General features: G+C 43.6%; 1 protein-coding gene across 1 annotated transcript in view; it reads left to right on the top strand.

Annotated features, from left to right (window-relative positions):
• The window catches only part of ABCC8 (ATP binding cassette subfamily C member 8), a 1,583,626-nt gene that overhangs the window by 1,006,646 nt on the left and 549,659 nt on the right, over window positions 1-27,321 (top strand). Inside the window, exon 21 of the mRNA XM_069623778.1 lies at window positions 19,129-19,227. Within this exon, the coding sequence (XP_069479879.1) occupies window positions 19,129-19,227 (99 nt within the window). The remainder of the gene's footprint in view (window positions 1-19,128; window positions 19,228-27,321) is intronic.

Genomic DNA, 27,321 nt, shown 5'->3' with positions numbered 1-27,321 from the left:
AGGAGTTGCAGCAGGCGTTCTCTTCAAGTTCTTCTTCGATTCCTTTGTCCAGTGGTCGACTCTGTCTTCCAAGCCAAAAACCTTGCATTTTATATAGTTCTCTCCCATTCATTCCGGCCTAGCTGTCAGTAACCCAGCAGGTTGGCTGTCCTTGCCGGACAGTTAGCTGGCCAATCACCACAGAGTGCATTTGGGTCTCCTAGGAGACTAAGCACAGAGAGTTTTGGGTACCTCCCTCACTTCCTGGCCACCCCAGACACCCTGGAGCCAGAGGCGGGCTTCACTCATGAATCCCGCAAAAGGCAAAGTGAACAATGGGACCAAACCTGGTTTGGCGCACAGAGTAAATCTCAAGAAGGACCTTTCCACAAAGAAATGGCAAAAAAAGATGACTTGGCCATTTTGACAAAAATGCCACCTTGGGTGCTTCACTGCAGCTGCAAACGCAGCCTGCAGTAAATGCACACCACAGCAGTTAAAACGAAACCACTGCCACCAGCTATTCAGTGAAGAAAGGGTAGCATAAAAATGTTACATGAGAAGTTAGACAAAAGGGGATACTAGGTAACCCATCTAGCACCCTATTGTAAGATAGAGTGTGCTGGGTCTAGAAAGTTACAAATCTAAGTAAAGTCATTTTCACTTTACTGCTCTGGGAAACAGTAGTTTAGCCCAGAGAAGGTATTTAAACCTTTGGGAAATCTGAAAGACTTCCCTGTGTCACTGCACTGAAGTGACACAGGGAAGTGAGGTGCTGTGTGACACAATGTAAAGATGATGCCTATGGAGTTTGTCAGACTCCACAACCAAAAGAAACAAAAAGTCCAAAAATCACATTAAAATACACGAGACAGTGGGAAAAGGGTCTCACTCTCTCCTGGTTAAAAACATCAAGTCCTCAAAATCCAGCAACGTTGCTGGGGGTCTCTAAGGTAGAGGGGATAAGCACCTTTCTGAGAGTTATCCCTAACATGAACAGAGTGCTAGTGCCAGAGATTCAATGGGCCTCATTATGATGTTGGAGGTAGCCATGGCACTATTAGCGCCATGGCTGCCTCCAAAATCGTTCCGACTCCGGTCTGGTGGATGGAGCAATTACCGGTCCATTCCGAGGTCGGCGGGACTGGTAATTCCCCATTCACCAGAGCCATTCCCCATTCCCATTTGAGCCCCCATAGGGCTCAATGGGAAGGGGGAAGGCGGCAATAACGGTACCGCAAATTACAGTACCGTTATTGACCCCGGTATCCCTTTGCGTTTCCCGTCCTTAACCAGGCATTAAGGAAGGACCCGCAAAGGGAACTCGTAGTAGGGAGGTAAGGGATAACCGGCACCGGTGCCCTTACCGGTGCTGGTAATCCCTTACTGCCCACCTCGTAATGAGGATGTGGGCCTCATTATGAGTTTGGAGGCAGCCATGGTGCTATTAGCACCATGGCTGCCTCCAAACTCGGGTCCCGGTTCCTTGAATGAGGAATTACCGGGTCATTCCAACCTTGGAGGACCCAGTAATTCCTCATTCAAAAAAACCCATTCCCATTTGAGCCTCCACAGGACTTAATAGGAATGGGGATGGAGCTAATAACGGGCCGTTAATAATGGACCCGTTATTAGCTCCCTGGTCCCCTTGCGGTACCCGTAAAGAATGTCTGGTCTGACCAGACGTTCTGAGCGGGTCCCGCAAGGGAACCTCGTAATAGGGCGGAATGGGTTTACCGGCACCGGCACCATTACCGGTGCCGGTAAACCCATTCCGCCCACCTCGTAATGAGGCCCAATAAGTTTCAAAGATGTCTAGGATCTTTTCTGTATATGTGGAGAAGTATTTCCTAATGTCTTTAAACAGCTCTTCTCTAATAAGGACCTTGCACTTTCGAAGGAATATCCAGAGGGCCCAACTTGAGGTTTGTTCTTTAGCAGAATGTTTATTCTTGAGACGAATGTTTTTCCTCCACAATTGGTCTAAGGGAATATTGGCATCGTTGAGGTAACACAATCATCTCAGCGTCCAGTCTCTGTGTGTTCCTGTATCCACACGCTGTCCCTAGGAATTTACCAATCTCAGCTCGGTCAAGCACTTTTATAATGTTGCTAACCATATTAAGTCGATGATCCTGCAACAACATAGAGTTTTATAAATTCTTTAATATGGGTATTTTCCAGATAGATTTCTGGGTTAATTGCCAGGGTCATCTCTGTCCTTCTGGGTAACTTTTGGAATAAACAATGTGATTCCATATTGCCTTTTACTATTAACAGGTCATCGGAATAAAGATTGTGTTTAGTTAGTCCTTCACTAATATGGTCTTCCAACCCAGGGAAACATTCTGTCTGGGAATCATCCAGTTAAACACCACTTCAGAATGAAGTTGTGGCACATCCAGAGTCAGGATATACCTTGCTCTTGTAGCCGCTCTTTTGTACCTTTATGCAGCCGAAGGTTTTTGTGGCTGAAATCATATAATCAAAATCTTATGTAAAAACAGAATTCCCATGTGACAGGAATCTGAGGAAAAGACACAACACCCATCCACATGTGTCAGATAGGTGAATCCTCTTATGGGCAGATGTACACCACTCACTGAACGCAAAGTCAGAATTTGAATACAGACATCGGACATGCCAAGATGTATATGAAAAGCTTTTTCAATTGCTTCTTCAACACATCATCTGTAGATGTACTTCCTTATAGTAATATGAGTGGAAAAAAACCTCTTTTACATTTGATGAAATTAAATTAGAGAGGTACATTCTCCGGGAGGTGTCCTCATACTCTTTACCCATGTCATTATCTTTTCAGAGTTCTGCCAGTATGTCACAAAGTCAATAGTTATTCTCCTTTCATCTTTGGTTGGAGCTTTATCTAAATTACCTATTATGCACAAGTATAGCCTGAGAGCCCTTAGGATAGGGATGGGGAGAGGGGTTGAACAATGCTGTTTCTGATTAGTATGTCAGTCAGGTAAGCATTGATGATGGTTATCAAATGTAAAAAGCCAGAGTGGGACTTGCCAAGAGCCGGACCCACAATGGAAATATCAAACATTAGCTCAAACACCATCTCCTTTACACTGAATGACCCTTGCAGTGCGAGTGTCTAAGGCAGGCCTCTGGCGGTAGAAACAGTAGGATAGGCCACTCCCAGAGGGTAACCTCCTCATACAAAAGTGATACCATCCCACTGAATATCAAGGAACATCAAAGCAAATATAGAATGCTCATTCTGTGCTGCAACCCTCTCTCATGTATGACATCCACTCTATTCTTCGCATAAGCTGGATTCAAGCACTCCTGTCCTTCCTAAGGGACCACCACATATTACAACACTCAAACATAGAGAAAACTGCATAAGCCTTGGCACATGAAAGTAGGCACTCACTACAAATCTCACATGATGGCCCCTCAGCTACTACAGACATCAAGCGAGAACACCACCACCGTTGTTCCCTACAGGAACAGCAGGCTCTTCCATAGACGGATGGAACCACTAGAGTTCTCCAACATTAAAGAAAATGGCCATTCCAAACCTTATGCAAGGTAAAGGCAGCGATTTCAATATCTACTGAAAGACAACCATAAGGGAACAACAAAGACTCCAGGCCTCAGACTCACATGGAAAGAAACACCAACTTCAGCCCTCATACAATAAAGAAGAGACAACAACTCTAATCATTGCATAAGGGAGAGCCAACTACTCCAGCCATCAGACATGCACGTTCACAACCTTAATAGCCATGATGCTTGAAATGAGTCAACAACATCAGCTGTAATGCACGATAGGGGACAACCCCTCCAGACTTCAAATAAAAGTGAGACAGCCACTCTAATCATCGCATAAGGGAGAGCCAACTACTCCAGCCATCAGACACAACCTTAATAGCCATGATGCTTGAAATGAGTCAACAACATCAGCTGTAATGCACGATAGGGGACAACCCCTCCAGACTTCAAATAAAAGTGAGACAGCCACTCTAATCATCGCATAAGGGAGAGCCAACTACTCCAGCCATCAGACACAACCTTAATAGCCATGATGCTTGAAATGAGTCAACAACATCAGCTGTAATGCACGATAGGGGACAACCCCTCCAGACTTCAAATAAAAGTGAGACAACCACTCCAAATCTTATATAAGTGTGATACAACCTCAATTCTTGAATTCTCTTACACATGGACACTTGGAAGGTGTACTCCTCACGCGTTACAGGAAACAATCCCGTTGGCACTCATATTAGGGAGCATCAGCAGGGTTTGATGGCCTCCATTAAATGAATGTGGTTGAATCAATGTGTTGTATTAGCTGGCATAGCCATTGCCACATAAGTATACATCAACAGATGAAACATTTCAACAATGACAGATTATCGAAAACTAAAAACCACAGTTATACAATTTCAAAATATCGTAACGTTAATCAAATAAAACAATGTTTAAACATATCATAGAACACTAAATCTAGTTCCTCTTTCTACGTCAACCCTATACCGCAACGGATTACTCCTGCAGCAAGCGCTTCTAATGAATTTGGCAAACCCAAACTGCATTAATTTATCACGAGAGCAGTGAACCTGTGTATATGCTTCTTTAACTGTTCCAATGCCAATCTTTCCAAATACCAGTAACAACCACCTTTTCCTTAGGGCAGTGTAATGAGAACAGAAGAAAGTAAGTGAATTGGGGTCTCCAGTTTCACCAGATCACAATTACGGTGTTGGCATACCTGAGCATTTAGTTGTCTATACCGTCGATGGATTTAACATTTCAAGTGCAGACATCCGAGTCGTAGTGCTTCCAGAATGAAAAGCTCCTCAAACTATCCATCTGAACTGTCCTCTTCTGCTCTCTAAATGCCGTTTCCAGAGTTCTAAAATCCCTCCTCTGCAGCAGGGGACCCCCCCCTGATAAATTGTAGGTCAAGAGATACCATCAGTTCCGGCCCGTCCATCAACTTCGGTTCCTGTGCATGTTCGCGAAGAAGTGAGTCCTGATGGTTAGTAAACAGCCTCATACAATAAAGCAGAGGTTAAAGAGCTGGCAATTTACTCAGCGCGTGGGTCCTCAAGGCACAGCACAGGGAAGTATAGGCGTACTCCCTCCGATCTCTAACAGGCGCCTTAAGAAAAACATGTCTGCTCCATGCATCAGGCAGCCATTTAAAAAACACCATCATTCTGCTCCGTGAAGATCCCTGGAGAGTGCCTCCACCTTCCACACTTTCAGAGGGTGGCATACGGATGCATTGGCAACACGCTGGTTGAACCATAATATGCCCCCCATGCCCACCCACCACGGGCACTGGAAATGTGATTAACCTTTTATAATGTGATTAACCTTTTTCTGCAAATCCTCCAGGTGTGAGTACCTTATCCCCAAATAAGCAAAGTCCAATATCTGCAACAGATCACCACGTGCATGTTATTTTTCCTTTGCTGGAGTTAAGACCATCATTTTAGTTTCAAGTGGTTGCATTAATCGCTACTTGACATCAGTCTGTAGTTCAAATATGTGGACCAAGGTATGCCTCCGCGGTCATGTGACCAAAAGCCACCAGGATTATAACATGCAGAGATGATCTGGCAGAGGCCCCAGTAATGGGCACACTCTATGCTTGCAGTTTTGGCAGGATAGCTCAGGGGCAACGTGTTCGCCTTGGAAGCAAGAAGTCGGTCAGCGCCTAGAAACATCTGAGTATTAAGCGCATTATGAATAAACAATCATATCATCTTTCACCAGTATAAATAACCTTTACAGGCATGATGTTGCTTTATAAACCATCATACTAAATACAGAAATCACCTCCTGCAATACTTGTTAGAAAACAGCACTTTCCTAGTAGTGCGAAGGCAGACCATGTTCACGTTCTTTTAATGTGCCCTTGCTATGGTAGAGTTTCTTGTCAGACTTCACACAATGACTGGCCATTGCCTGAGGTGAATAGTTTCTGCCATTTTGTTCAATCGTGGCACTGAGGCTAGCCTGGGCATATGCACAGGCCATGGAGGAAGAACTCGCAGAATGTCAAGGCATCCTGGAGGCAAGGGCAGGAAGGCGCGCAGTGGCTTCTGGGAGACATCCTGCAAAAGCATTCAGTATGCATTACAGCCCGGAACGCAGAAGTGATGTTTAATCAATGAAAAGGAATCAATGGCAAGAGAGCTGGTGTTCCCTTTGCACCGCAGGGCTGTTTACCCACCTGCGCCCGCGCCATGAATCTAAATGGATTCTGATTAATTCCCATGACCTCTAGTTAATACATATCGATTCTGCTTGCTCCAGATTTAGGATTCCCTGTTCTTGGGCCTCACTCAACACCCGCATCATGTGAATGTTACTGTTCCTCCATAATGAGCTTTCTGTTCACTTAACCTTGAAATGGCAATGCCACTATTACCATAGTAACACCTTGGAATGTAAGTAATAGTCAACTCACGAATGTACTTTACTATACGAATAAATGCATTTGAAGAGACACTGGAACATAAAAAGATGTCCTGGGTATTGTGAGAAGTGGCTCTGTTCCCAGATCTCCATCGCTCACCCTCATGGGATAAGCGTGATCATGGAGTAGACGTGGAAAGGTTCCCACACTGTGTATGATAATGGGCGGTGAATTTGATTGGCAGGTTTGTCAGCATAGATGCGGCCTAATCTCAACCCAGGCGGCTCGCTTTGGAGTGCCGCAGGATTCAGCAATATGTCTGCTGCCTTTTGTTCTATCTGTTTGTGGAATAGTCATGCATTATTATTATTATTATTATTATTATTATTATTATTATTAGTATTATCACTATTTGGAAAAATAAGGCGGTGCAGCAGGCCTTCACCGCTCCCACAGTAGCTGGCTGAGTCATGTTGCATATGAATGCACTGCCCACACTAAGAGAGGGAGACACTATCTCTCGGAGATAGAAAACTCAGTTATTTAGATCGAATATGTCAAAAATCAATACAATTATATGTATTTTCATGAACAGAATTATCATAAAAGACACCATTCCAATATGAGTGATCCATTCCAATGGGAGGGATTTTAGCTAAGGAAGTACCTTTGACTAACAATGTGAAAACTACTGTAGAATACATTTATTATTTAAGTTGGTCCTTTCTAGTTCGCCAAGAATTTACCGCTGCTGTGCAACGTTCATGCCTGAGTTATGTTATGTTAGGGGCTTTTGTAAAGCACCAAACTGGCATACATGGCTTTTCAGCACTAACAGAAAAACACACCCACAAGTAAAGAGCAAGATTTTAAGATTTTTTCCCGAAAGCCTAGTTGTTGGCTTGTGATCAGCCAGGCCACTTTGAAACACAATTCTTGCTTTATAAGCACCTTACTAATGACCAATAAAATAAATAAATAAAAAATCAAAGAGTGGCAGGAAGGGAATTCCATAGAACAACTGCTGGAGTAGAGAACACACAGCCATCATTTCTCTGTCATCTGTATCTAGGCAGGGTAGGAAGATTGACATGTGAAGGGAGGTGGGCGGTCATTCATAAAAAGCACAATTCCTCAAGCACAGAGTCTGAAACATGATGCCCTGGCAGGCAATTCAGAGTACACAAAGAAGGAGAGATATGTGTGTACTAACCTCGGTAAAGAATGAGAATCTGTGCACTATTGTTCACGTGCTTAAACCTTCCTAAGAGGTCTGCGAGAAGCCCTAACTAAGCACCATTGGCATAGCCCAAACTGGAAATAGACAGCTCCAGAATTGCCTTTATAGTATGGGAGAATGTCACCATAGGAAGTGTCATCTTCAAAGGCTTGAAGAAGAAGCCACTCTCGGCAGCATGGGCAGTCTTATGAATCCACGATAGACTTGCATTCAGTAAAATGCCCAGGTTCTTCACTACTACATTTGGTGACTTCGAGTTGACTTTCAATTTCAATCATCATCCTCCTGTTTAAAGCTAGGAGACAGTTGGAGAAAGCATTAGGGTTCACAATTATTTTTCACTTAATGTATCCAGATACTGGGAATATTCTGCATACTTGTAAAATTGAACACATGGAGAAAGAATAATGTCCATTATGGGAAGTAAGATCAAAGGCCTAAAATCTTCCCGCTACTGTCATTAAGAATTGCGCAGAACCGCTAGCTCCTTTCATCGCCTCACTCATCAACTCTTTCGTTGACTCCTGTTCCTTACCTTCCAGCCTAAAGGATGACTGGATCCTAACTCTCCTAAAAACACACCTTGGACCACAATATATCCACCAACTACTGACCATCACAACCATCCCTTTTTACTAAACATTGTGGATTGTGCAGCCTGCTTGAAGATCCAGAGTTTCCTGGAAACCCAGAACCCGCTAGACATGCACCAGTCGAGCTTCAGGCCAGGTTATGGCACAGAATCTGCCCTCTAAGACTTGAAGAATCAATTGGATGAGATCAAAGATGCTGGCAAATCAGCCCTCCTCCTAGAGCTCGATTTATCAGCAGCCTTTGACTTGGAGGTCTACCAACTCCTTTGCCGACATCTGGCCTCAGCCACTAATTTCTGGCCTAACACCATCACCTGGATCTCTTAATTTCTCTCAGAGAGAACTATGAGAGTCTTCTCTCCAAGCACGGCTGTGTCACCAGCCCTGGCCACATGTGGTGTCCAACAAGGATCTTGCTTCCCCGCAACTCTCTAAACATTTTCACAAAGCCACTATTTGACCTACTAGACAACAAAGGGATCTCGTACACAAACTACATGGATGACACTCATATCTTGCTCCCTCCTACGGGTAACTACGACACAGACTCATTGAACCTACGCTCAGTCTACCATAGCATCCAGGTCTATATGGACTCACACCATCTGTGCCTCAATGACGAAAAGACAGAAATTCGGGTGGTTCGCTCACAATCCATGCTTAACAATCTTGGCCACTTGCACAAATATGTCATCATTGATGGCCTCACCATATGGGTTGCGAGCAATATCAAAACCCTGGGAACCTATTTGGATGCCACTTTGTCACTATCAAGACAGGTCAACTCGATCGCCTCCTCTGCAACCCACACTTCAAAACTAATTAATGCATACAGACCATTCCTGACCACAGAAAGCTGCCTCACCATTGCCAAAGCCCTCATGGGTTTGAGACTTGACTACTGCAATGCACTATTTGCAGGATCTTCGGCACGCAACATCTGCAAGCTACAAACTATTCAGAATAATGCCATAAGAGCAGCGCTCCACATACCAAAGCGTTAGCACATCTCTGCAGCTAGAAGAAAAGCAGAATGGCTTCCCATCATTTAAATCTCTTGCCATCATACAAAAATGTCTGTGGAACTCTGCTCACAAAGTATCGATTTCAAAATGTCTCTAAATCTCAATCCACCAGGGCTACCGGCTCTGCATACTCACACCAACTCACTATCCATAGATTTAAAAGAACAAGATCAGGAGGGTCCAGCTTCCCGGTACTTGCTGCTAAGTGTTGGAAAAATCTACCCGTGCAACTATAAGTGTAGAACAATCCTATTAGGCATTCAGGAAACAGCTCAAAACCTTACTGTTCTTCCTGAGTCTGCCATGAACATTACCTGTACTGATAACTATGCACCTGTGAAATGAATGCTCTGTGTAATATGTAAAGTTTTTCTTAGTCATATTATGCTCATTATGTAACCAGCGCCTTGATGCCCCTGGGTTTAGTGTTCTTTATAAATGAATAAATAAATAAATGTGTTCAAAATGAGAGGAAATAGGGCGGATCCTTGTAGGAAGCTGCATTTAGCTTCTGTTTTAGATTTTTTGTTAAAGGTGCTAACAACACTTTGTGATTTGGTTTGCCAGGTATGAGCTGGGCCACTGAAGTGCAACATGTTGCAATCCAAACAAGTGAAGTTGTCTCAGTAGGATCACATGGTCTGTGGTATCATACACAAGTGAGCGTTCTAATGAAACTATTGCACCATCTTCGCCAGCTTTGACCATCAACCTTAAATCATCCTGATCATCTGTTAACGCTGATCTGCATGATCTTAGGTGGCAAAATCTTGCTTGCACTGAATCCAAACGGGTGCGTGTGGCTCCAAATATCTTGTAGTTGCTGTGTAGCAGTCCTTTCTACATGCTTTGCTGAAAATTGTATATTTGAGAGTTGGTGAAAATGGTGGTCAGTCAAAAGGCCTAAAAAAAATATCGAATGACAAAAATATAGAAAAAAAAATCTCGGAAAAAAAATATCGATTTTTTATTTATTTATTTATATGTATTTTTGGGGATCAGGTAAGTAAAAAATAGGGGTAAAATAAAAAAAATGAAAAAAGGAGGCTTGGGGGGGAAACCCCCCCATTTCGAAAATAAAACATATTGAAAAAAAAATGTGATTATTTTTTTTCGAGATTTTTTGGTTCGACTTTTTTTTATATTTTTTTTTTGGTCTTTTCACTATAAACCGGTGAAAATGTTAACCTGAACTGACTTCAAGCTCAGTGAGTGGATAACATAATCATGGACACTCACAAATGTGATACATGTCTACTTCTTGAAGGTGCAGTTCACCAGCAGCTGAGATATGCTTTGACCATATATAATTTACAAACAAATGTTGCCTCAAACTTTCACATGCAGAAAATCTGGAGCAGTTTTATACATCATCTCTCTTTATTCTTTCATTTGGCAGTAGGGAGGGTGACTACCATAATATAGATGCCTATCACCACCTTTAACACTGTCACCAACAAATAAAAGAGGTGGGAAAAAACCTGTCAATTAAAAAGGTCACCTAAAGCCAATATGTGCCTGGGAGCAATGGGGTTTTATTTCAATTCACGCCATAGTTTGGTTTCCTTTTATTTCTGTATATATTTATTGCACATTTGTTATACAACAAGTACATTGTGTTTCAAAGCACCCTCAGGACAAGAGGGAGGAAACATGGGATAGAAAACAATTAATACACTGGAGGATAAAGACAAGCCTACCAGGCCTTGTGTGTATTCAGAGCGTGCACATGCAGAGAGAGGAGAGGAGAAAAGAGAAAATTGGGGGGGGTGCTGGAGTGCCCGTACTCATGAGTGAACAGCAGGTGTAAGTGCCTAGTGTAGGAAGTGATAGGGAACTTTCCGCTGTAATAAACACATGGGTGAGTGCAGGCCTACGGCGGCCAAGGCCAGAAAGTGCCAAGGCAAGTACTGTGTGTGGGCAGAGGCTGAAGTCGGTTAGGAGTGGGAGGCCAGGGCCCCGAAGGACATAAAAGAGCCTTGGTCGCGTATCACAGTGACTATAAGATTAGCAGAGGAGGGAGGAAGGGAAGGAGGAGGTGAAAAGGAAAGTCGTGAGGAGCTTCCGGAATATGAAGAGGTCCGACTCAAGTCAAGAGGAAGGGGGAGGCTGTTCCATAAGACGGAGACAGCTGAAGAAAGGGATCGGCCACCAGCGCTCTGTTTAGAGAAACGTTTGAAACACAGAGAGTTGGTACCAGAGAAACGTAGAGGTCTAGAGGCAGAGTTTCTGGTAAGAGCAAGTTTCAGATAGCATGGTCCCTGGCCCCAGACAGCCATTTGGATGATATAGAGGGATTTGAGCTTTATCCTTGCAGCAAACGGGAGCCAGTGAAGAGTTTTTAGGACAGTACAGATGCGATCCCTGGGCTTGAGGCCAAGGATAAGTCTTGCTGCCCTATTCTGGATTAGCTTGAGGGGTCGTAGAGTGGAAGAGGGTAGATTCAAGAGAAGGCTATTGCAGTAGTCTAGCCTAGAGAGAACCAGAGCTCTGTTAACATTGAGCTTCAGGGGGGAAGTGACAAAAGGGAGAATTCCTTTGAGAAGGAAGAGTTGAAAGTTGGACTTCTTGGCAATGCCTGAATATGAGGGAGGCAGAAAAGAGAGTAGTCGAAGATGACTCCAAGGTTTCTGGCTTCTGGGGGATGTATTGACCCACTCCGCTATACTATGTGGCATCACTCTGCTAGGTATGATGCAAGAAACAGCAACAATGGCGGCAAAACTCTTGTACGTGCCAAAACCTCCAAAACCGCGTTCCTCAACACACGAAAAGATGGCTGCACAACCTGCCACCCATGGTGCATGTGTGGGGGAATAGAGCACACACTGCAGAGAATGTGCCAGTGGGCTCCATAACAAGCGAACATAGAGTGCAGAGGGAGAAGCAGCGCTTTGCAAATGAAACTCAAAAATGTGCCTGTAAATGACATTCACTTTGTGCTAAAAACTCAAATGCCTCTACTCAACACTTCACGACATTCAAAATCTTGCTTGCCGCTAAAATTCAGTTAATCTAATGAAGCATTGTGAATGTACAAGGTCCTAAAATGTGAAGAGCAAAACATTTTCTTGGAAAAACTGGATTGCCTGTGGATGAGAGCCCCTGTAAAAATCTGTGTGCAGCACACTGGGCTCTCTGTGAATGACAGCCCTTTCAGATGAGCTCTCCTAATGAAACTGTAAAGTTATCTAAACTAAAAGTCTGCCGGATTAGCAAACATAAAAGGATTGTTGCTAAAAGAAATACAGATCTCAGTTGTGTTTTTGATTCCACAGGTTTCAAGCTAAGAAAGTAATTCCTCTATAGCATTTGATGCAACAAGTTTGGACTTTGCTGGATTTTAAGAAATTAAGAATAAATTAGCCTGGCTGGGCCTGCAAGAAGTGGAAAAACAGGTTTCTCCCAAGGGGAGGGAAATCCTCTCAGCAGAAACTCACTGATAGATCATAATTGTGGGTTAGGCCAGACTTTTTTCTACAGCCAGGGAATGAACAATGGCAGATCGCCCAGCCCAGGAAATGGACGTGTGAAGGGGTCATAAACTGTTCCTTGAAGGAATTCCCCAAAGAAGCGGGCTACTCCTTGAGCTCCAGGGACAGACAAAGGGTGGACCATTTGCTGCTAAGAATAAATAATGAATAATTTTTAGAGACTCATAACTTGTTGTACAAAGTAGTGAAAAATATAAAAAGGACAGATATGTTAGTCTAATTTCCGGCTTTACATTTCAAGAGGCGGTGGAACTGTGTATCATATTCTGGACATTATTATTAATGCTAGAATTGTTAAACTTTACACAAACATACCTATGGTAAACACACACATTTGTGGAAATTTGAAGAAAGTTTGGAAAATGTGTTCATGGCGAAATGGACAGAATTCTGCAGAAAGGTGAAACAAGATTTTGCGGGATTTTGAGGAACAGATACTATATAAAATATGGAACCTTTGTGTGTGATTTTTGTAGAGGCTACCAATGTATAAATATGTATTTAGGACAAAATTCGATTTTAATATTAGTGGCTAGGGGAGGTTCCTAAGGACTGTAAAAGCCAAACCATAAATGTGACATCATCCGTCCTTGATCCAATCATTCAGATGCAAGGCGGAGATGAGGTCCTGATCCAATCCCAGTTCACAGGGGCAAGCTTAGTAAAGCAGGCCCATACACCCATTTTGTGATGTCATTTGAAAGGATAGAGACTTACTCACTCACTGACTCACTCACTGACTGACTCACCAGATTCCAGCGAAACACTTTGTTCCAGCATTCTACATCCAGCCTTTAACATCCTTCCAGATCCAGAAGCGAAGAATCTTGCCAGCAGTAGCTGAACCATTTTCAGCAAGGCCTCAATCCTCAAACATATTCTCACAACACGGTGGAGCGCCGTGGTGTGGGAAAGCATCCTGAACTAGCATCCTGAAACTATCTGACTTGCTACCATAAGGCATGCCTGATGAAATCGCTATCCCGCTGATTGAAATACCCAGAAACAAGAAGGGCAGATCCTGTACAAATCCGGTAGCTGATCCAGTCCCACGCCTGATGTGCTGTCCTTCCTTGATAGATCTAATCCATTGACCAGAACCATGACTGTCCAAAAATCTTAAATCCCAGTGGATTGTGAGTATTAATGGGACGCTAGAGAACTATTGTATAGCTTGCTTATCTTGTTCTACTCTAATCTCTGAACTATCCCTATTTCCATAACCTGTAACAGTGTCAAAACCTGTAGTGCTATCTTCTTCTGTCTAGTTGCTAAAGCGCCATTTTCATTGTCATCTTTATTTGTGTAACTCTGATCCATAAATCTCACTTTGAGTCTTTGGACTGGTGCCACCGGGAAAGTGATGGGGATCTGTTACGGAAGTCATAAATCAGTCTCAGAACTTATTGTGTCCCGACTTGGTTGCCTAGCCAAACGCTCAAGCCTTGAGTAAAAGCATAAGCCATAATTTCCAAATTCCAAACTGAAGTCTTTGTTCAAATCTCGTGTCTTAATTTTCAGAAAACACCTAATTATGTCAAAAATCGCACACACCCGTTATATCAAAAATCGCATAAGGAAAAATTTGCCGCAAATTGACATTTTGAAAAGTTTACACGTGTAAATTAGCTTTAAATTATTTCCCACTTTGACTTTGAGATTTCAAATGTTTTCTTTTGATTAATTCATTGCTTTTGTTTGCCTGCATCTGTTCAAAGCAGCTCCCGTAGAAATGTATAATAATTTAAGCATCTTTGACCACATTTGGTGTTTTTGCCCAGCCAATTTCAAAGCCATTTTGACAGTTGAAAAGTCAATTCAATTTTTTTTTGTGTTTAAAGTGGGAAGGTGGGAGTGATATTCTGTTGATCTGTGTTATTCCTGAGTACATGCTCTTGCCTCACATCTATTTAATTGCCTATTGTTGCGTTGAGGGGTTCTGCAGGGAGACCCCTTAACCATAGTGCTATCTGTGCTAAATCAATCCAAAAGTTTTCTTTTTTTTGCTGCATTTGTCCTTGTGCTCATTACTTGATTCCTAGTGCATTAAAGATATTATTCAGTGTTCTGTCACCCCACTGGTGATTGTTGTTACCTATTAAAAATATATTGTGATTTAAATTCTAAATAGATAAATAAATATTTACCTTTGGAAACTAGCCTGCTTCCTGGTTCATTGTGACCAGGGGGGGTCTCAGGAGAAGGGTGTGATATGAGTGGTATATCGTTCGGAATATTGAACTTATAGATACAAATAAATAAGGTTTTCATTTGCGCACTACATGCTGGGCCGAAACTTGGGTGTGTGCCAGATTGAAATCACTGACACTTCAGATGAAGGAGAAGGCGGTGAGCCCATGCAGGATGGCCAGAGTGAGGGGAAGAAAGAAGGAGCAGGGCTCCCAATAGGAAGGATATCATTCTTGATGGCATTGAGGCTGAGATTGTTGGAAGTGCATCAGGACTGGATGGTAGATAGGCAGTCCGGGATGATGGAAGAAGCAAGAGGGTCAGGAGGAAGTTTGAAGAAGAGTAGTGTGTCATCTGCATAGCACTGGACGTTGGGGGAGAAGGAGGAAATGAGAAGTGCCAGCAGAGCAAGGTAAGTGTTAAAGAGCCAGGGGTTGAGGTTGGAGTCTTGGGTGACACCACTGTGGAGAAAGAATTAGGTGAGTAGAAGGTACCCAAAATAACCTTGGACGGACAGTTAATTAGGAAAGAGGTCAGCCAGTACAGTGCCTGCTCTGAGATACCCAGGGTATCATGGAGCGTTTTATGAGGATGCAGTGGTTGATCGTGTCAAAGGCAGAGGAGAGATTGAGGAGAGTGAGGACAGCTGGAGTGTTAGAGTCCAGAGATGAGAGCAGTTCTTCACAGGTTTTCAGAAGAGCAGTTTTCATGCCTCTGGATGCTCAGACCCAGATTGATGGTCGTGGAGACCGGCAACAAGTTCAGTGTGTGAGGTGAGATCGGGGAAGGCCAGCTTCTGCAGGAGTGGAAGTGATAAAAATAGGGCAGCAGTTGGCTGGACAAGTAGTGTCTCCTGAATATTTATTTTGGGAGGGGCGCACAAGGGAGTGCTTCAGAGAGGAGGGGAAAGATCCAGTAGCAAAAGAGTGTTTGCAGAAATCAGCAAGGGCAGGGGCAAGAGAGCCGATGTTGTCCTTGATGGTTCTGGAGGATAAGGGGGAAACCTGCTTCAAGGAGACGTTCATGGAGCGGACAGCTCTGGTGACCTCATCAGGTGTGGCAGGGGAGAAGGAGGAGAGAGGGGAAGACGGAGGATGGGAGGCCATAAAGGGCAAGGGAGTGGGGCAGTGTTTGGGGGAGAGGGTATCAAGTGTGCTCAGGATGTGACGAGTTTTAGTGGTGAAGTGTGTGGCCAGTGTTTTGCAGAGGGCTTGGGACGGAAGAGGGGAGGGGGTGACAGCAGAAGGGTTGGCTAGTTCCCTGCAGATTTGAAAGAGTTGAGCTGTGTTGTTAGATGCACCATATACCTGTGCCTAGATGTGGGCCCTTTTTCTTGGCAAGGCTGGAGCATCTGTATTGCCTTTGGAGCAGGCGGCAGGCCAGTTTGTCAGAGGGTGAGCTTGAGGTTTGCCACTTCCATTCCGCATCTCTGCACTTGGGTTTGAAGACGGCAAGTTCAGAGTCATACCAGGTATTACATTTAGAGGCAGTTTCAGGCAGATCCTCAAGACTGGGGCAAGAATGTTTAGAATGCTAGTAATGGCCAGCTGGAGGTTGTTGAGAGCAGAGTCAGAGGTAGAGTCTGAGGGGGCATTATGGTGGATACGAAGGCAGCAGCTGACACTTGTTTCATCGGACATATGGTCGTGGAAGAGGTTGGCAGGGCTGGAGGAGGTGCAGTGAGAGGGCAGAGGGGGCCTAGATAAGAGGAGAGGAGAGAGTGGTCTAACCAGGAGAGAGGTGTGATCCGTGAGTGGGAGAGTGAAAGATCAGAGTGCATGAGGGCATCAAGAGTGTGTCCTGCCGAGTGGGTTGAACCAGAAGGGAGAAAGGAAAGTGAGAGAGAGGTGCAGAGGTCAAGGAAGAGAGTGGATGCTGTGACAGAGGAGTCCAAATGGATGTTGAAGTCGCCCAAGAGAAGGACTTTAGAGATCGTTGAGAGGAGAGATGAGCAGAAATTGGCACATTGAGAGAGGAATAGGGTGGTAGCACCAGGAGGCCTGTAAATAGTGGTAATGGTCAGCGAGGAGAAGGGACAGATGACCAACTTGCAAACCAGGCTCTCAAAGGAAGAGTAAGGCTGGGCGGGTATGAGGGAGGAAGGAATCCACCCAGGAAAGATTAAAGCAACCCCACCGCCAGCACGGTTAGGCCGTGGCTTGGAAAGGATCTTGTAGCCATTGGGAAAAAAGGAGTCAAAAGCATTGACTGAGCTAGCATTGAACAATGTCTCGGTAAGAGCGAGAATGTCAAGGTCATGTCTTTAAGAAGGAGGCAGATGCCGGCAGAGTGTTTGCTGGCTTATCGGGCGTTAAGTGTGGCCAGGTGAAGGAGGTCTCTGCCTTTGATGGTTTTCCGAGGCAGAGTACAGGGGCCTTTTACACCAGCCCAATGGTGAGGGACAGAGATAGTGGTTGGGGGAGAGGCAAGTGAGGGCATTAAGTTAATGGGGGATGGCAGGCGCCACTCAAAGAGAAGGAGGTTGGGTTGAGTGCCCTGCATCAAGATTGTACCAGTGTGGTAGACATTAATCAAACATTGGGATGATGAGAAGCCTGCCAACAGGACTTCCCACTTGGTACCACCATTAATGGGAGTGGATGTGAAAGTCGAGACAGTAGAGATAAGATGAGGAGTCCATAGATCTGGGGAGGGGACAGAGAAGAGGATATCAGTGAAGACCTGTCTGGAAGTTGCACTGACATAGTGTCTGCGATGGGTGGGCCAGGGTTGGGAAAGTGGGGTGGCTGCACTGCAAAGTCCTAGTCACCAGGCGGCCTATTAGTTACAGGAGAGGCACAATAATAATACAAATATGGGGTGCAAGATGTTAAAAAACACACAGCGCCTAGGTTTGAAGATCAAACAGGGAACAACTGCAGTGAAGAAGAGGAAGAATAGGTGATGCAGGAAGGCAGAGTGAGAAAGACACGTTTATGGTTCAGATTTGTTAGTGGAGGAGGCAGTGGAAGAGTTAGTCTGATAGGGTCATTATTTCCTTTTATTTCCAGAGAAGTGCTAAAAGGCTCCCCCAGGGGGGAAGTGCCTGAGGTGCCTGTTGGGGAGGCAATAGGTAAGTGCATGGGTGGAGACATCACAAGCCCAGGAGGGAGGTCGACACCCATCAGGTAAGTTCAGGGCTGAGACAAACCACTAAACTGGCAGGTGTGGGCCCACAGGGCAGTGCGAGGGCAGATGCTGGTGGTGATTGGGCAGCTGGCCACAATCCTAATGAAGACTTGAGGAACCAGGTTGCCAATCTGAGTGGCTGTGGGAGTGGCTAGCATGAGAGGGAAAGACAGGATGAGGAGGAGAAGAGAAAGGTCTTGAGTTGTTTACGGAAACTGAGGTGAACCAGTTCAAGACAGAGAGAGAGAGGGAGACTGTTCCACCAGAGGGAGCCAGCCGAGGAGAGAGGTCTACCCCCAACTCTCTGCTTGGAGAAGTGTTTGAACAGAAGAGAGTTGGAGCAAGAAGATCGAATAGGATCTGGAGGGAGAGTATTTAGTGAGAGGGAGTTGCAGGTAGTGGGGTCCCAGGCCTGAGACAGCCCTATGGATGATGCAAAAGGTCTTGAATTTGATCCTTGCATTGACCGGGAGCCAATGGAGAGATTTTAGAGCTGGGGAGATCCTGTGGGTGAAGGACTGATTGTTTCGGAATTGGTTTCCAACTTAGCCGCCAGACATCATCTACCGTCCAAACAAATTGAGCGGTCTTGTGTTTTCCCTAATGCACAGCATTACATTTCGTTTTAGTTCACTGCAGCAAGCCGGTGTCACCGACCCTACTAGTATCATTGGAAATACACCCCCAGGCATTCCCTTACATTGTAGTCCCCCCCTGCCTGAGCTCAGGGTTTATTGCTTACGTATCGCTGATAAACTGGCCATACAGTACGTTTTCAGGCTTTTCCAGGGCTCATAGACACATCTAAGACTGTGTATGCGATGGCAAACATGCTGATCAATGAGGGCAGTCCTTTGTATGGTACTGAATCGTTCATAACCTAAGTATGCATGCAACAGACAGTGGTGTTTAGTATTGTAGGTTCATCACCAATAGCATGACATGCTTTGTAATTGCACGTGATATCAATTATGGTCTTTACTAATTATTATTATAGAATGTGCACATTTACAAAGATTGCTTAATGTCAACAAAGGAACAGATCATAAACCATGTTCCATTATTTATTTATTTCTAGAAAAAGGTCTTCAGTGGCATATGCTTCCCAAAAGCCTTGGCTGTTAAATGCCACCGTGGAGGAGAACATCACCTTTGAAAGCCCATTCAACAAACAAAAGTAAGGACCTAGCAATAGGCTAGTGCCACAGAAAAGGAAGATGCTTATGAAATGTAATGCTATGAGAAACACTTTTATTTGATCAAAGTTGTTCAGCGATTTGTCTCTGTAGAATAATGTTCTATATCAATTGTTCATACTACGCAATGAATTCAGCCTAACCTGAAGCACGTGATGGACAGATTGGCAGGATGACTTCACAGTGAGCAATAAGCATGACAGACATGGCTAGCATTGCAGTTCACTTGCATCAATAAGTGCTACTGGTCTTTTAGGGGTCTATGCAGTAGTCACACTTTCATTCAGAAATAGTTGTTGAAATGTGTAAAACATATCCCAAAGCTATGATCTTAATGATTGCCAAAATAATTCATAAGTATATATGGACTTTCCTTTGCTTTTAAAACAAGTCTGCATGTACAACAATGGCAAAACGGAAAGGTCAGCACGTTGCCATCACCGCCCTACCTCTGTATCCTCGAGCCATGTGTATAGTGTGCATAATGGGTAATCTGGCACTACATATGAAGAGCAATTAAGGTGATCAGGGGAGCAGAACATTGCTCGGGTTGCAATCATTGCACAGCAGAATACCCTGCCACTATGGTGGTATTTATCTTATCAAGACAAAGATTGTACATGATGGATTCATGTACTTATCTGATTATGACAATGTATGAAGAAGAACATGCCCAGTGCATGCACACGGATTCATGTTGATCCGCACAGGGAGACCAAAGGGACATCTCTTAGTGGTTGCTGTGCCTGTACTCTGGAATTGACAGATGAAGATCAGTGAGATAGAGATGTTCACCAGCACCTGAACGGTGAAGGTGAAGATCAGAAGAATAGAGCAATGGCTGACTGAGAAAGATGCAGAAAGTGCCCTTCTAACAATGGCGGACTAATGCAGAGATGCCCTAGAAACCATGTTAGCACGCATAGAGAATGTAATGGCTGGGGTGTGGGCAGAGGCACAGATTGTTCCATGTTTTGTTGTTTGCATCAATATGTGCATTGTGTTGTAGAGGAGGAAGTCTTCCCCCAGCAAGCCGCCAATCCCCACACACTGCCACTGTAGATCCTAAATATTGTGACATGGAGACAATGCATCCAGTAAAACTTTAGTTTAGTTAAAAGACATGAGGCAGAAATGCGGAAGCTGGCATTTGTGCAAGGGCTGGCTGCTGCTGACTTCTACACTATCACCTGGTTAGGTGGAGGGTTTCGGTCCACTTGATCGATAATATTTGACCTTTTCTAATTTGACCTAAAATGCTTTGGTAGTTTTTTTGGTCAGAAACAGCAGGGGAGACCCCCTACACCACACCTCACTTCCCCCCACCTTAACCATTACCCCTCCCCACATATTTATTTTATTTAATTTGACCGAAAACATAATAATTCGGTCAAATTGAAAAGGTCAATGTTTTTCTATCAAGTATGCTAATACCAGGTGGAGTACAGGTGTTGATTGAAGTGCTTACCCACAGTGTGATGCTAACAGAGATATAGCGCATGGAATAAGTAGAAAGTCGTTTCTTTGATGTTTGCTCACCTTCATTTTGCCCATTTGGAAGAACGTGGAACATGTGTAAAATTGCATTGGCAAAATAATTGATATGGCTGTTGAGCGGAAAGGGGAAGTTTTTATATTGTGAATCATATGTATTTGTGTTTGAAATATGTAATATACACACAGGAGCTCAAGGTTGCCTATACACAAGTGTTTCAAGGCGCGACGAGGCAAGGGAGGGAAGACAGAAACAACGATCTTACTAGGTCAGGTGACGTTGAGATCGCACAAGTGTAGGTGAGGGGGAAGGGAAAAGTGTGGGGGGGAAAGGGTGGGGGGAAATGCAGTAAATAGGATAACAGTAGAATAAACAAAACCAATAAATAAAATAAAGGCAATAAATAAAAGTGCAGACAGCTGGTGGCAAGTGCAAGGGTAAGTGCACTTGTCTTAAGTGCATGGCTCTCATGGAGTGGGCTCACTAGTTTGTGTTACTCTCTGACACTTGGTTGCATGTCTTTTTCAATCATTCCAGGTATTTACATAGATGATGTACGATTGTGTCTGCTTAGGCCACCGTATTTAACTTAGTTCAAATGTAATTTCTGAAGCTTAATTAACTGCTTCTACCAGGACCATCATACGAACTTTTGGGGTCCTGGGCACAGACATCTTCTGGTCCCCTTCCACCAAACCAAAGGAACTAAGTGATCAAGAATATCTGGTCGCACCCCACCCCTCGTCGCGATCACAACCCATAGGTTGAAATGCTGCCTTGCAACATTCAAAATAAGCATATTTACTCCCTTTAAGTCCCATTACCCTATTCATTCTTGCTCTAATCAGACTGATAAACAAGCAGCATCTGAAGGCCAACATTAGCAGTCTACGAAAAGGTTACTTCTGGTCTAGTATAGTATAGATACAGGAGACTTTTTATCAATAGCATCTAGGAAGGTATGCAGTCTGAAGTATTAATACAGGACTGCATGTAAACGGTACATGTAACCCTGTACAAATAGCAAACTCACATTAGCTGCCTCACAGAAGGCAAAAGTGCTCAAGCATGGACAGAACAGACCAATCAGAAGGAAGTAGAAAGCTAAACATACCATAGCATAGCATGGATAGTGGATTCAGATAAGAAGCTACCAGGATGGTGTCTGTATTCAGACAGACTGAGATTAGAAGTGGTACAGGGTTTTCAAATGATCACTTTTATAGGGGAAGCAACACTATAGCCAGTAAAACCATGAGTGTGTTTTTCTTTAAGATCAGACTATGAGAAGGAAATCACTGTGAAGGGCTGACAATGTGGAAGGTTTAGGCACTGGCAATTTTGAGAGGTTAGGCAATACAAGATTAACTGAAATGCCCAGGCAATACAAGATTAACTGAGATGCCCAGGATTACACATTGGTTAAGGGGTGAAGCTGGGATTTGTGCCAACTCTGCAAATTCTGCATTTGAACGCTTTCTTTTCCAGTTCTTACCATGAACTAAAATAATCTCATTTTATAAAACATACTTTGAAAGTAAACAAATCACATTACCACACATGACCATTTTTAAAACAAAATATTATAGAAGGGAGTTACGCAAAATTGAATGATTCTAGCTTTATTCTCTCCATCATCAAGAAAAGCATTTAAGTACCAGCATACCAATCAATGTGATTTAACAGATTTAATCTGGGATTGTCTTTTGTATTTTAAAGCTTTAAACACTTCAAAAACACTGGCTTGTGAAATTGTCATTTATAAACGTGCAAAAAAAACTTTGACTGTTACAAAAAATCAAACAGTTTTTTTGACCAAATGAGCTGACCTTCAAATATGCTTAGCTGACGCCTGCAACATCTAGTCTGTTCTCTTCTGTCTACCACCCCTTCTACTCAAATAGCCTACATAAGAAGAAAGACCAAATAATGAGCAAAACAATGCCACCAGAATGCAAGAAGGCAAACCTCACAGACAACAGCACAATAATGTAAGAGATATTAGATGATTTGACCAAGATCATTGTACCGTTTGCTGGCAAAGCCAGGATACAAACATGAAAGCTTCGGTTCCACAGTCTTGAATATGGATACTTAGTAAGCTCTTGGACTAACAGTTTATGCTCATCGATGGAGGTTATTCCCTAGATTTTACAACACCCCATCTGAACAATCCAATTTCTAGACCTTCACCATACGGATTGCATGTTCGTTTTTATAGCAACCCCTATCTGGTGCAGGTACATTGCTTATAATGGCACCTGTTGTGCTGCAAAACTAAGTACATATGCAGGTAGGTTTATACACTTCAGACATAGGAAAGGCTTGCCCAGCCAGCCAGCTCAGTTCAGCTATCCCTCTGCCCATACCTCCCCTCTCGAGCTCTTCGCTCCTCTACTTCTAACTCCCTCAGGGTCAGTCACTTTTCAAAGAAACAAGCTGGGGGTAGAGCTCTGTCTTTGGCTGGGGCCTCCCTCTGGAACAGCCTCCCTGCCACTCTAAAACTTGAGGAGAACCTTCTCCAGTTCCGTAAGCTCCTCAAGACGGTCCTCTTTGCTTCTGCCTTTCGCTCCCCCTGTCCCCTGCTGAACTGCTCTCTTGGCACCGTGCACCTGGCTACCCTCTGTCCCCTTAACCCAGGTACCTGCTCACCCTGCCACCCTCCTGCGCTGCCTCCTTGCCACCCCTTGCACTGGGGACTGGATCTGTACACATACAGTTCCCCACACTCCCATTTTCTTTTTACTGCACTTATCAGACATACCCAGTCTGCTGCCTTAAACACAGCACTTTCTAGCTGCACTACCACTGTTTATTGCCTCTATTATCTATTTATTTTTATTTATTATTATTTATATGTTCCTCTCTGCTCCTCACTTTCCACTCTCCCCCTTCCATTCACTTTTCCCCTTTCCCTTTCCCATGCACTTGCGGTTCTCAATGTCACTGGGCCTATTAAGATCGTTGTTTTTTGTTCTCCCCTTTTCCCTCCCTTGCCTTGTCGCACTCTGAAAAACTTGTGTACGAGCACAATACAAATAAATGATCATATCATATCATACCTATGAAGTTGTTGTGTATGTATCATTCGTTTTGTCCTGTACTTCATAAGGATTTCAGGACTCATGGGGTTCTCAACACATAGGATGCACAATGGCATACCAACAAACCAATTGGGGATCCAAATCCTAAATTCTCTGCTTTATGGCACGGGTAGTATAGCTCAGTGGCAATGTGCTCATCTTGGAAGCAAGATGACGCAGAGCAACAGAAGTTCAAATCCTGGGTCCGCACTTAGAAACCTCTTCAGTATTAAGCGTGTTATATAAGGTATGCAAAATTATAATGCATACCTTTTTCACTTTCATTTGGGAACTTAAAAAATGTGAAAATGGGTAGAAAATAATCATCTTTTTCCATTTATCCTGAACAACTCATCATTAATAACCATATTCAGCTTGACGGCATAACAAGCAAGTGACTTCAATTACTTTATTTGTCCAGGTATGCACACAATGAGATGCCCTGTGCTTTTCTGTGCTTATACATTACACAGAATAGGAATCACAGGATACCCCTGTATACAGACCATAGGATCTAGTTAATCAAATCTATAACTTAAGAAACACACATGCTTATGAAATATTTACGTATTTCCCAGTGTTAGGAACGATTTCCATTTATGGGTCATTTTCCCTCCAGTTGTGTACACCCCAACATTTTGCTCTTGTCTGACCACCCTAGCCTTACTTTTGCCAGTGGAGCCCAGCCTTCTGCTGTACTCTGCTGGGCATTTGCTAATTTTGTTGTGGGGAAATTGAAATGCCCTTGAGTACTGGGAGACGTTTCCCTTAGTCTTTCACTTTGTTGCTATTTCTTAGTAACATTTTATCAGTGCACAAAGTACTTTACAGTACAGTGCGCTGAGGTCCTCTTTTCCTTTTTAAGGCCTCAAACACACTCAAAGGATTTTTGGGTGAATTTGCAAGTGGCCCTTGGACAGAGCTGGTAGCAGCTCTTACTTTTTTATATGTTTTCAACTCTTTTCATTGGTCCAAACTGAGTTTACTGCATTTGGCCCAGGACAGTGGCCAGTGCTTAAAATGGCCACGCCACAAGGTCCTTTGTTCTGTCCTTTGGCCATCTTGTACCTTTGCCTTCCCAAGGTCGAGCAGACCTGGGAAATTATTTAATGATCATGTAGACCCCCGTGCAAACCGAAGATTTTGCAGGCTTCTACATGTCCTGTAAGCCAGCCTTTTCAGAAGTGTTCCTGGACCACGCAGTGAACAGAGCAGCCTGTGTGGGACCTTTGCCCTGCAACCACCTCTGTCTCAGGTTTCGATTTGAGCCTTTGGAGTCTGTAAACTCTGGGTACAAGTCACTCTCCTGCCAAGTTTCATACACCTAGCATTCCTAGGTCTGGAATTAGGAGAGTCTGTCTGAACCTGAGCATTCACAGTCACTGTGTCGCTTCGTGGGTACCTTGCTGCTGTGCCATCCTGTATCCTCAGACTTGTTGCAGTGGAATTGGCCCGATCCCTTCATCAGGAGCAGAGAAATCACCATTGTCTCACCACAGAAGCATCCCAAGGTAGCCTGTGCCACCAAGCTATTACCAATTCTTGGATCCTCTTGGGGAGACCCTCCTCGAATAGTGGGAACTCATTCTTCACTGCCTAACCCACCGTCCTGAGTCGCTGCAGCCCCTTGAAGAGACCCCGTTTTAACTTAACCGCACTATCGCGTGCGCCAGCACCAAAACTACTTTTTAGCTCAAGGCTCCACTTATCTTAGGGACTGGACTGCCTCTTAGTTAGGGTTTGAATTCTGAAGGGCTGCTTAATGATATTCGCACTATGTGATCCCTTTCTTTGCAGGTTGTGGATCAATACTGTGTACTATTCCTACAGGCCATTGGTTACTGTATATATGTTTGCTAGATTAGTGTTGTGTTGGTTTTGTTATTACTGCTGAATAATTACTTTGTGTTTGACTTAAAAGACCTTTAATAAATGTATATATATTTTTGATATACACCTGACTGAGAGTAATTTGTGGATTCGTTTACTTTGGATGGTCATTGTGGGCTTTCGATCACCCCCACCCCTCCTGAGACGTAGTCTTGACCCCCGCCAATGCTACTGTGCTTGGTCTGGCTTGTCCAGAAGGTTGCCCTGTTCCAAGAAACTAGGATGGCCTTCTGAAACTCTGCCCACCAGGTCACAGTTCAGAAATCCATCTTAACACCCATGATGCATAGTCAATTTAAATACCCTGCCCCTCAGTATTTCGAATAACAGGGGCATGATTTAATCAAATTCACCCTCAGGATTATTCACCTTTGGATCATACTCACATATGATGCTCTTTTGACTATTGCACAGACAGGTGGGTAACTTATTATGTACTGGTTCAATTCTCCCACTCTAGGAACAGGTGGGCATCAGTCAGCAACATGGCATCAGGTTTTCTCCACAGCCTGTCTGCTGTCTCTTCCACTGAAGAAGGCCTGGGACTTTAACACACAGTAGCGCTCATTTACAGAGCTTTGCTAATAATCCAAAATGGGTCCAAAATGAGAGCAACCTATTCCATCTCCTTCTTGTGTTTATCAATTCTTCTTTCTCTACTTCTTTATCTCCATCAGTCAGTGAGTGATGGAGTTACTATTTTCCCTAGAGAGTGTGAGCTTCATCTTTTATAGAACAAAAAACATTCCCTTGTGAGGTGTGTATAATTTCTCAAATCTAATTGGACAATGTATGTGATTGAACAGTGTTCCAAAAGTGACATCACAGTAGACCTACTCCTCCATAGTCATTGGACATATTAATGAAGAGGACAGTCAGTTGGGGGTAGTTTCTATGCCCAGTTTCCCTACCATTTGATGTGATGTCATTTTAGGGATCTCTGAATTATACATTGTAACTTTCAGAAATAGTCAATTCTACAAATGTACTCAAGTTACTAAAAACATTCACCAGACTGAACTTTCTGGTGCAAATTAAATGACACCATTTGTATCATGATAGGACAAATATTTAATGACTTACATATTTTGGCTTATAACTTACTTATAGTTTCATATTATTATTTTTCCATCTCAACATAACTGGTTTGTCACTGCGAACTCTGGAATAAATGGAAACCTTGCGTGTGCTGTTTAATGTGCATGCATCACAATACAAATTTGACAAATCTACACAATAAAATAACATCAGACCAATTTCGTTTTATATTCAGCTAATAGACATTTTCAAACCAAACGTTATTGAAAAGAATGAGCTTGCTCCAACATTCCGGCTGGGAGATATCATCAGAAATATGAATCCAATATAGCATCAATCCAATATAGCATTTGTTTTAATACCATATAATATATGGCTTCTGCCGTTAGGTCTGTTAATAACAGAGCATCTGGGGCCCTTTGCTGTAAGTTCAGGATTGAAAGTATTTATGACTTCAGAGGCCTGACAGGGGTACTGTCTTTTGTAGCTTGGGTTTATGACTTCAGTCCTTGCCCCCGTTGGAGTGGTTTCCAGGGCCCAGAAGATCTTGGATGAAAACATTCTATTTT

This window comes from Ambystoma mexicanum, chromosome 11, assembly GCF_040938575.1.
Source record: "Ambystoma mexicanum isolate Mex_15411 chromosome 11, UKY_AmexF1_1, whole genome shotgun sequence".
Lineage (NCBI taxonomy): Eukaryota > Metazoa > Chordata > Amphibia > Caudata > Ambystomatidae > Ambystoma > Ambystoma mexicanum.
This window is presented reverse-complemented; position numbering and strand designations above follow the sequence as displayed.